The 10,103-nt window shown below is 44.3% G+C and overlaps 1 protein-coding gene across 3 annotated transcripts in view; it reads left to right on the forward strand.

Moving 5' to 3' along the window:
* GRK3 (G protein-coupled receptor kinase 3) overlaps window positions 1–9,413 on the forward strand; it is a 140,372-nt gene extending 130,959 nt beyond the window's left edge. For all 3 annotated transcript variants that reach the window (XM_001924379.7, XM_021073437.1, XM_013982990.2), the window contains 2 exons: window positions 1,121–1,234; window positions 2,496–9,413. In XM_001924379.7, coding sequence (XP_001924414.2) covers window positions 1,121–1,234; window positions 2,496–2,657 — 276 coding nt within the window. In that variant the 3' untranslated portion in view covers window positions 2,658–9,413. The remainder of the gene's footprint in view (window positions 1–1,120; window positions 1,235–2,495) is intronic.

The raw sequence follows: 10,103 nt of genomic DNA on the forward strand, positions 1-10,103 counted from the left end.
AAAAAAAATCTTTTGGGAGTTCCTGTCATGGTGCAGTGGAAACAAATCTGACTAGGAACCATGAGGCTGCGGGTTCAATCCCTGGCCTCCTTCAGTGGATTAAGGATCTGGCGTTGCCGTGAGCTGTGGTGTAGGTCGCAGATGAGGCTTAGATCTGGCATTGCAGTGGCTGTGGTGTACGTCACAGATGTGACTTGAATCTGGCGTGGCTGTGGCTGTGGCTGTGGCTGGCAGCTGTAGCTCCAATTAGACCCCTAGCCTGGAAACCTCTGTATGCTGCAAGTGTGGTCCTTTTTTAAAAAGCAAAAAAAAAGAAAAAACTTCTGTTTAACATGGGATGCAAGTTATCTTGGTTTTAAAAGAGTCAGTGTTTAGTATCTATTCGAGAAGCTACATAATGTACACATAGATTCATCAGTCTAAGTAAGGAAAATAAGACGTGCGTTTATGATGGTGTTGTTTTTCATTTAGGATTCCTGGAGTATTTATCCCAAAAAACATAAAATGGTAAGGTGCTCAGCGGCACTAGAGCATTTGCCTGAAGCAATAATGCTATAGACTCAGTGGGACAATCTTAATGATGTCACCTGTGTTTATAACATCATTCTGATGTGATCAAAATAGCATTGGCTTCCAAGCTCACGTGACCAAGCCGTCACTCAACTGCTGGGTTCAAAGCCAGCAACACCCCTTCTGCTCATGTAGATCACACATGGTGCGTCATTGTCCCCTCATAGCAGGACTGATGAGCTCTAGGTGAGTGTGTGATGCAGAAAATGAACATGGGAGTCATACTTGTTCACACATCACTTCTGCACTGAGGGAACAGCTTTGCTTTTTCTCATCACAGAGACATTCCTTTCTTTGAGATCGTATTCTCTAGTGAGATATTGTATTTTGCGCTTTTCTTTGAGGTGTTATAGTTTGAACTTTTGTACCTATTCTTTTGTAGTCATTTCCGCCCCCCACCCCCGTTCCCCAGAATATCATCAAAGAAAGAAAAATGCCCATTTTTAAAAGCTTTTTCTAAGCTGGTAGTTTTCAGTATTACTTACCCATTAGCTTAAGAAATCATGAAATAACGTGAAGTAACTTATGATCTTTTTATTTTTATGGTCAGCAAAATTTACTGACAATGGAACAGATTCTGTCCGTGGAAGAAACTCAGATTAAAGACAAAAAATGCATTTTGTTGAGGATAAAAGGAGGGAAGCAATTTGTCTTGCAGTGTGAGGTGAGTTTTATTTTTACTTTTTCCAGAGGTAAAAGTTTGAGCAATTATATAGACATTCAGCAAAGATGCCTACCTGGTTATAAAACATTTTCTTACTCCATACTCTATCACTTGCAAACTTAGCAAAAAAAGCCGGAAGAGACAAGGTTGTCAGCAAATTAACAGTAACTTTAAAAGAAGTGTTAAAAAACATAAGTAGGAAGTTCCCATTGTGGCTCAGCAGTAATAAACCCAACTAGTATCCATGAGGATGAGGGTTCAATCCCCGACATCCCTCAGTGGGTTAAGGATCTGGCATTGCCGTGAGCTGTGGTGTAGGTCAAAGATGCAGCTTGGATCTGGCATGGCTGTGGCTGATGCAGGCTGGCAGCTGTAGTTCCAATTTGACCCCTAGCCTGGGAACTTCCATATGCCACAGGTGCGGCCCAAAAACCCAAAAAATAAATAAATATTTTCTTTCTAATTGTAAAGAAAGGTTTATTAGAAATGTCAGGAGAAAAGACATGAAAATATATGGTCACCCTAGCTGGAAACGGTCCAGTATTTAATAGGGGCCTTGAATTTTATTTGTTGCACAGTTTTTCGAGATCTGCTCTGATCTTTTAGCATGTTTGAAATTGAGATCTGTGTGTTTAAATAAACATAAGACTCCCCAAGATTCCTCTTGCCAGGGGAAATGCCATCTTTCTCTCCTCAGTTCTATTGTAGCCCAAAGTTAATTCCTGAATACTTCTCTGCTGGGGTTTTGAGTTGGGGGGAGAAGAAAAGAGTGTCCTTAGAGAGAGAAGGCAACAGTAGAGACAAAGGTGTGTTTAAATACGTTTCTACTGGTGTGTATGTGTATCTAGAGCATGTTTAGAGAGATAATCCCGTAGTTGATAGGAAAACATGTATTCAAGTACTTCCAGACATCATTGCATACGTGAAGGTGCTTTTTGAACTTGTAAAAACTCCTCCTCATGGACTATGTTCTAGACTCGAGTTGTTTTAAAGATCAGAAATCAAAGGCAGCGATTCTCCTGGTGGGCTTCAATGAGGCTCCTCTGAAGGGTTTGGTCCCTTCTCTGAGCAAGGAGACCCTGGAGGAAGTCCCAGCCTGCCCCCCAGTTACCTGCCGAGGAGCAGGGCATGGGGTGTGCTTTCCCTGGTGGTGGGAGGGGGTGGAGTTCCAAGGACATTGGCACTGGCCAGAGGCATCCATGTCTGTTGGCAAAGCCAGTGACCCTGTTGCAACTCTTCCTCCATGTGTATTTGCCTTCAGAGCGACCCCGAGTTTGTTCAGTGGAAGAAAGAGCTGACAGAGACGTTCATGGAGGCCCAGCGGCTGCTACGTCGGGCCCCCAAGTTCCTTAACAAATCCCGCTCGGCCGTCGTGGAGCTCTCAAAGCCACCCCTCTGCCACAGGAACAGCAACGGCCTCTGACACTCTGGTTGGGGAGGGTCCCAGAGATGGCACCTCCTCCAGGAAGTCCACACGGGCTGCTCAGCCCTCGAAGTGCAGCCTTGGGGAGAAGTGTGAGGATGAGAGGTCCAGTGATGCGCCTCCAGGCTTCTCCGTGGCTGGGGACCCGGGACTCTGAGAGGCATCTGTAGGAATGGTGACCACCCTCAGGCCTGGGGCATGCCTCCTCCCTTCCTGGGGGCCTCCTGCCATGACTGCATCTGTCCACACTCAAAACTACTGAAGAAATGAAGTTCTCGTTCTTTGCCGCACACTTCTTTTGGTGACAGGTGAACCCAGAACTTGAAACGATTCCTACTGATCACGTCACTTTTTACATCTGATGTCAAACATATCTGAGACTTGTCAAAATGGGACTGAACCGTCTGGCGTGTCGGGTAGCAGATCGCCCCAGCATTGCCATGTTTTATCCATAAACAGCCGCTGCTGGGTTTAGATGTCTTTGCTTCATTCTACGGGGGGACAGTAGCCCACCCAGGGGTGTCTTCTGTGTGCTTGAGAACCGGTCTCTCATTGCCCAGGGGTCGAAAGCTGCAGAGGTTTTCTGGACGAGCTGCACAGCCCCAGGGACTGGCCTACCTCCACAGGGAGCCTAGGCAGCTGGGACCTGGGGGCGTGGGAGCTGCTGGGCATCGAAGGCATCGGACACGGGATCATGGGAAGGTTTACAGTGGCTCTAGGAGAGGCAGTGGCATTTTATACTTCCAGGCAATAGCAATTCTCAAAAACCTTCAGGTCAACAGCACTTTCTCATGTCTGGGTGCCCAGGAACGCTAGGGGGGGTGTGCCTGTCTTGGGTTTGGACAGGAAGCAGTTGTGCGACACAGCAGTCCTGGTCCCCTCTGCCTGACCTCAGGAAGCATCTCTGTAACGGCTGTATCAAGGAAGGAAACTCTGTTTTACATTTTAGCATAATTTAAAATGAATTTTATTGAAAAAAAAAAAAGAATGCTGAAGATGAATGTGTCAAAAGGGGTTACTTAACTGTGTCTCTTGACCTGTGTTGTCGTTCAGCTGTCATTAGCGAGGACTTCTGTGCACTGGGCGGTTGGCCTGTAACAGCGTAAAGGCCATTCGCCTGGTCCCAGGGGCCTGCTCTCCCCGTGCTTTGTTTCACACCCCAAATAAGTGCCGGGTTATAAGAACCAGTGTGTTTCCCAGCAAAGTCCTCCATGTCATCAGACTAAAAATAATAACAGTAATTTTCAAAATCCATGTATTTGTCCTCTTCTTAGTGCAATTTTATTGTAAGTTTTTAAGTCAACTACTAACAATATAAATAACTTGACATCATAATTATCTGCATCCTGTCCTCGATATTTTTAGGGGTTCCAAATCTTTGTGTTTACATGTGTGTGCCACGCTCACTGGGAAAGTAAGTCCTTTTTAATGAGATGATACTTTGAGAGTTCGAAAGATAATTACCAAAAGAGCCTTTTATTTCATAGGAGCTACTTTGGAAAAGCAACCTTGAGGTTCACCATCTCGACTACTAGCCAGAGTTTAACATATGTGTTCTTCTATCTACTGTTTCCAATGTAGGAGGCCCCGGTTTACAGGGAGTCCTCTGGTTTTTTTGTTTTGTTTTGTTTTGGCCTCACCCACAGCATAGAGGAGTTCCTGGGCCAGGGATCCAACCCGCGCCACAGCAGTGACTTCAGCCACAGCCATGACAATGCTGAATCCTTAACCTGCTGAGCCACCAGGGAACTCCTGGATTCCCTGAAAGAATAGCATTCAAATTCTACTTTTTTTAAAAAAAGAAATTTAAGTAACAAAAAGCCACCGAAGACAGAAAAGCAGTTGTTCTCCGCAAAGAGTGAGTGAGTTCCCAGGCATGGTTGATTATCACTGTCGCTGTGGTTACTGGCTCCAGCACAAGCTCACCTATGCTTAGCATTTATGGTTCAGAGATGAGTAATTACAGCTTGGGAATCACTGAGTCCTGCACCTCTGCTGGACAGAGTCGAGATTTAGCCTCATGTAGAGAAGGTGCATGAAGTCCCTGAGCGGCTGGGCTTAGCTAAGTCTCACATTCCATACCCAGGGCACCAGCCAATGCCAATTCGCCTCTCTTTGAAAAAAATATCATTTGTGCTCCGGAGTAAGATAAAAGATTATCTTTCTTTTGGTAAAGGAAAATCAATTGGAAATACTCCAAGAGGCTTTCTGCCTCCAGTTTATTGCAAGTCACCTTTTATCCTCTCCCACCTCAAATTTGGTTGATTATGACAGCGCTCAGTGCATCACCTGGATGCCATTTATTAAAAGCACTCTGTGAGGTTAGGATGAGTGGCTTTGGTCCTGGGTGGGTGGGTCCCTGGTTGTGTTAGGGTCTGGTTTGGCAGCCATGGAGAGGCCAGCCTTCCACCTGGACTCATGCCTACAGCCCCTCTGATGGGGTAAGCGTTTCTGTGCCGAATGAAGACTCCTCCGGGTCCCTTCTGAGCCGCACTGGTCGCCACATGGCCAAAGAGGTCAATTAGTTTAGAAGCCTTGGTATATGTGGCTGTTATAGGTCTTAAGAGTGTTACATCATTCCCAGGTGTTTGACCCTACCTACTCGTGGACCATTAAAAGGGACAAAATTGAGCACAAGTGTTCTTATTATTTTAGATTTGTATGGTTGGTGTACTTTAAGCATTGTCAGAGAAGATCGTCGAAGTTGATATTTTTATAAAGTTATGTTATATTGTCTTGATTTTCATAAATGAAAGGAATCGTTAAAGCAAAGCCTCAATAGATTAAGCTGCTATACAGCATATATGGAATAAATTTTTAAACTTTTGGGAATCCAAGTTATTTTTTTAACCTAAAATGTTCTTTCCAGTGGATCTATCCCCTTATGTTATTGGGGTTCATGGTTTTTCCTTCTCTATCATGTTTAAGTATGACGTTTCAGCAAAATTATTAGAAATCACCTCTTTTCTCATGCTAACATGAATGCTTCACCCCTTGGGCCTCTGGTTGGTCAATTCACAGACATGACAATTTCAAATTGCGTATATTTTATTGCATATAAAGAGGAGGGCCTGTGTCAGGGCTTGCTGAAAAAAGGAAGAATTCTGCCCAAGAAAGATAGCCAAAAAACTGGAAAATAAATAGGGAAAGCAACACCCACAAACAACAATCTGTTTTAAGCAAGATTTTGCTTGATTTGCGATTTAAAATGTGCTGTTCAGATATTAAAAACAATTGTTTTAAGGCCCTCCCTGGCCATTGAAAAATGTCATTGACCAATTGACAATGTGGTTTAACTATCAAGAAGATCAAAGTGTGGCTTTTTTCCTACTGTTTTTTGTTTGTTTCTTTGTTTGCCCCATTTATAGCTGAGCCAATCCGATACATCTGACTTTTTGGTGGAATTGACCTTTCTTACATTTTGAAATTTTACATATCAAGAAGAAAAGAAAATTCTCAAAAAGTTGGACTTTTCTCACCTGCTGTAAACCTATTTAAAAAAAAAACTTAGAAATGTGCCAGTTTAAGATAAGACTTATCTCTTCTAATTATTTGTAATTTTTTTCAGTTCCATTTAGGGAAACGTTTCCATGTCATTCAGAGATGCTTGAGGAGTGAATTCCTCTCCTCGCAGAGAATGGATGCCTGGTTTATACCCAGAGAGGAATCTGGCTTCATTCGGATCAGTGACAGATGCTGGGGGGTGGGTGGAGTAGGTGTCACAGAAGGCAGGATCCTGGTGGAGATGGGGAAAGGGAAAAAGGAGTGAATTTGCCGGTAAAAGCCAGTCTCTTTCCACCATAAAGCACCAGGGAAAATTACAGTTGAACTCGGTGCTTTGGGTTGTCTTCCCCTTCTAACAAGAGTTGAGTAGTTCCTGTTGTGGCTCAACAGGTTAAGAACCCAACTAGTATCCATGAAGATGCAGATTTGATCCCTGGTCTTGCTCGATGGGTTAAGGATCTGGCGTGACCTCAAGCTGTGGTGTAGGTTCGGCTCGGATCCCACATTGCTGTGGCTGTGGTATAGGCTGGCAGTTACAGCTCTGATTCGCCCCCTAGCCTGCAAACTTCCATGAACCACAGGTGCAGCCTTAAAAAGGAAAAAAAAAAAAAGAATTGACTAGTAACTATTCTAAGACTTGGTCCCTTTAAGTCTTGAATATGGAACTGCTGACATTTCTAAGAGGCTGTTTCCTTTCCAGCAGGACTTTCTGTAGCAATTATTGTCACCCCTGCTTGTCATCCAGCACCCTTGGGCAAGGTGCACAAGGCCCAGAGCTGGTACACCATCCTGGTGTGTGTGACTTGCAGTCAACCGAGGGGTTGGGGGCTGCTGTCAGTGTCGGGCCCTGCTGGTCAGGTGGGGACATTGCTGCCCATCCACCGAAGTTGCCATAATAACCAAGGCTGGGCTTGCTGCCTGAGCCAGGCAGAGCAAGCTTTAAATTGTCTATATTTTCAAAACATTGTTTTCCTAAAGATCGAACATGATTTTTCCCTCCCACATCAGGTTGTCTTGAGAAGCTTGAAATAAATACTTAAATTCATATTAATATGAATTTTTTGTATCCAGGCCACATTTTTAAAAATCTGCCTAAGGGAGTCCCTACATGGCTCTGTGGATTAAGCTAGATAGCGTTGTCACAGCTGTGGCTCTAATTATAGCTATGGGGTACAGGTTTGAGCCCTGGCCCGGGAACTTCCGCATGCTGAAGGCGCAGCCAAAAAATACTTACTATAGAAGGAATGAAAGTTGAACTCTAAAACAATACTTCTTGGTGTCCTCAAGTCATAATGGCCTTTAGATTTCTTTCATTCTCAAAAACTAAGGGAGCTGCTCTCTTACAGCAGAGTGACAGGAGTGCCCTGCTCTGGCAACGTCTGGGGGCACGAGCGTCTGGCTACTTCACTGGCATGGCTGTGTTAGCACTTACTGATAAATGTAACATTCCAAATTTTAAATTGCCTTTATTTATTTATTTTTTAAAAAAGCATGTACACACTGCAGACCATGGCTTTAACAGTATATGCCTTCCATCAAAACTATACAGGAAAAACCTGCATTTGGGAGTTAACTCACGTTCTTATAGGAGATTCTCTTACACCTAACATTTCAAAATCATCTCTGAAAAACTGGTAACTATGCTTCCTTCCATTTTTAATCTTGCCCTAATATAAAATGTTTCTCGTTTCAGGGTAGGGAATGGAGAAATATTTCTAATCGTGTATTCATGTTCCAAAGGACTTGACATTCAACTTCCTGTTTCTTAGTTGATTATATTCCATGATGTGCATATTACACGTGGTTTATAAGCTAAGCACTGGCTGTTTTTTTTTTGTTCTCTTGTGAAATTGTATTTTTGTATGTTTCAACTAATTGTGATTGATTTGGCTTTTTTCTGGGTGACATAAAGATTGCCAAACTCCATTTATAAATATATAAAACAAGAGTTCTATTTTAGCACAAAAGCATTTTATATTATTTATTGAATCCTTAGGTTTGTTTCCATCAAAAACATTCCTCAACACTTCTGCTCCTTTTTATTTGTATAGTTTGTTATTTAAGGAAGGGCAGTCCTTTCTGTTGTGGGGTTTTTTTTCCCCAACAAAATAAAACGGAAACAAAGCGTACAGCAATGTGGGGCAAACATCCCGTCTCATGGCCATGGACCGTTTTCATCAATGGCTTACCTTCCCATCTGTGCGAGAGGCAAGGGCACTTCTTGGGGTGACATCTGACCTCGAACCTGCTGTGAAATACTGCTTTCATCTACCTCGTCCCAAGGCCCCCGCTTGCTGACAGGTTTCCCCGAATGCTTTACTTTAGACTGGCTCCATCATAAAAGGATTTCAGGACAGCACGTCGGTGTCTCTCCCTCCTGATGCAGATGTCACGGCATTGTGTAGGGGCCCCAGCCAGCAGGGCAGGTAGATGTCATCCCTTCTTGTGTGGCCATCCTTCATGGGCTGAGGTGCACCTGTGAAGCCAGATCCACCGCCCCGCCTCATTCTTACCATCGCCTCAAGACTTGACTGTCGCACCTGAGTCATCAGCTACCGAATAGAAGATCCTTCCTCCACATTCTTTAGAAAAGGTCCACTGGGTTGAAAAACAGCTCTTCCGGGAGGAGCACATTTGAACATGACTAACCCCCCCTCCACCCCGCCGCTGTTTCAAAATGGTTTTGGAAATGGGCTCCTATGTGGTTAAAACTTTACAAGAGGTATTTTTTTCCAGCAGACCCTTGAGGGTCCGTGTGCAATAGAGTAAAGATCAGTCCCTGTTGGGCGGGTCGTCCCTCCCCACATGCTGATATTTTTCTCTCCCTGGTTTCCTAGCTGTATAGCCATCCACGTGGTCATGTATTTTACTCTGTCCGTGGCAAAGTGTCATGCCCTTGAAGAAGTAAATCCGTTTTCCGTCGTGCATTGCTATACCAAGTGAAGCCAGTGAATTAGGTACTGTAAATCTAGATATGGCCCCTATTAAATTACCCTTCATCTTAATCTCTTTTCACATCAGTTGTGCCACTGGAGTTTTATAGTCACCTCTTCGTAGGTGTTTACTATACACGTTGGAAATCATATCCCACTCGAGATGCTGGTCCGAGTCCACAGTCACCTGCCTTGTGTGGTGTGTCACTGTCGATTAGTATCACCATCTTTCACGGTTATGTTGGGGGCATCCAGGCTGATTTTCTGTGTTGATAAACTGCTTACATAGGCCTCAATAAAAAGGATCTGTATAAAGATACTTACTTGGTGTGCTGTTTTCCTCCCCAACTAAAAATGACTTTTCTTTATCAAGCTGTTAGGTCATCAGGAGATGGTTCATGTTTAAGAATCCTGACTTTGAGGAAAATTCATGCAGAGACTGATTTTATAAAAATGGAAGGGAACTGCCAACAACCTTTTCTGCTGATTTCATGAATTGCCGGAGCACAGCCCACTTCAGTGTCAGGGTTTGGGGGAGACCACTTGCTTGTGTAAGATGTGGTGCCAGGGAAGAGTTTGGGGAAGGCGGGAGGTCCATCTCATCTTGCTTTTCTAGGAGCTGCACCAGACTCCCCCATGTACTCCTGGGGTGACCTTGGAGTCCCTCCCAAAATTTAAAACCTCTCACTCTCCACGTGAACAGAGACCCCATGGAATGTACCACTTTAAACCAGAAATCCAAGGAGGTGATGGTCCCAGAGCCACAGCTGCCTACACAGGACTGTCTGTGGGTCCACATGTTGAGAGGGCAGATACCTCCATCCTTGAGCTGGAAGTACCTCCTGTCCCTTGCTGGTTCAAGGAAGAAGGAAGTCACAATTAGTCCATGGAGCCGTCCAGTTTCCTTGGAAGGTGTTTGTGTTTGTCAAAATAATTGACAGGAGCCCCAGCTACGGAACACATAATCAGCTCCATGGGCAGAGGGCAGCCGGGTAATGGAGCCCTTGGT

The sequence above is a fragment of the Sus scrofa genome, chromosome 14 (genome assembly GCF_000003025.6).
Source record: "Sus scrofa isolate TJ Tabasco breed Duroc chromosome 14, Sscrofa11.1, whole genome shotgun sequence".
NCBI classification, from domain to species: Eukaryota; Metazoa; Chordata; class Mammalia; order Artiodactyla; family Suidae; genus Sus; species Sus scrofa.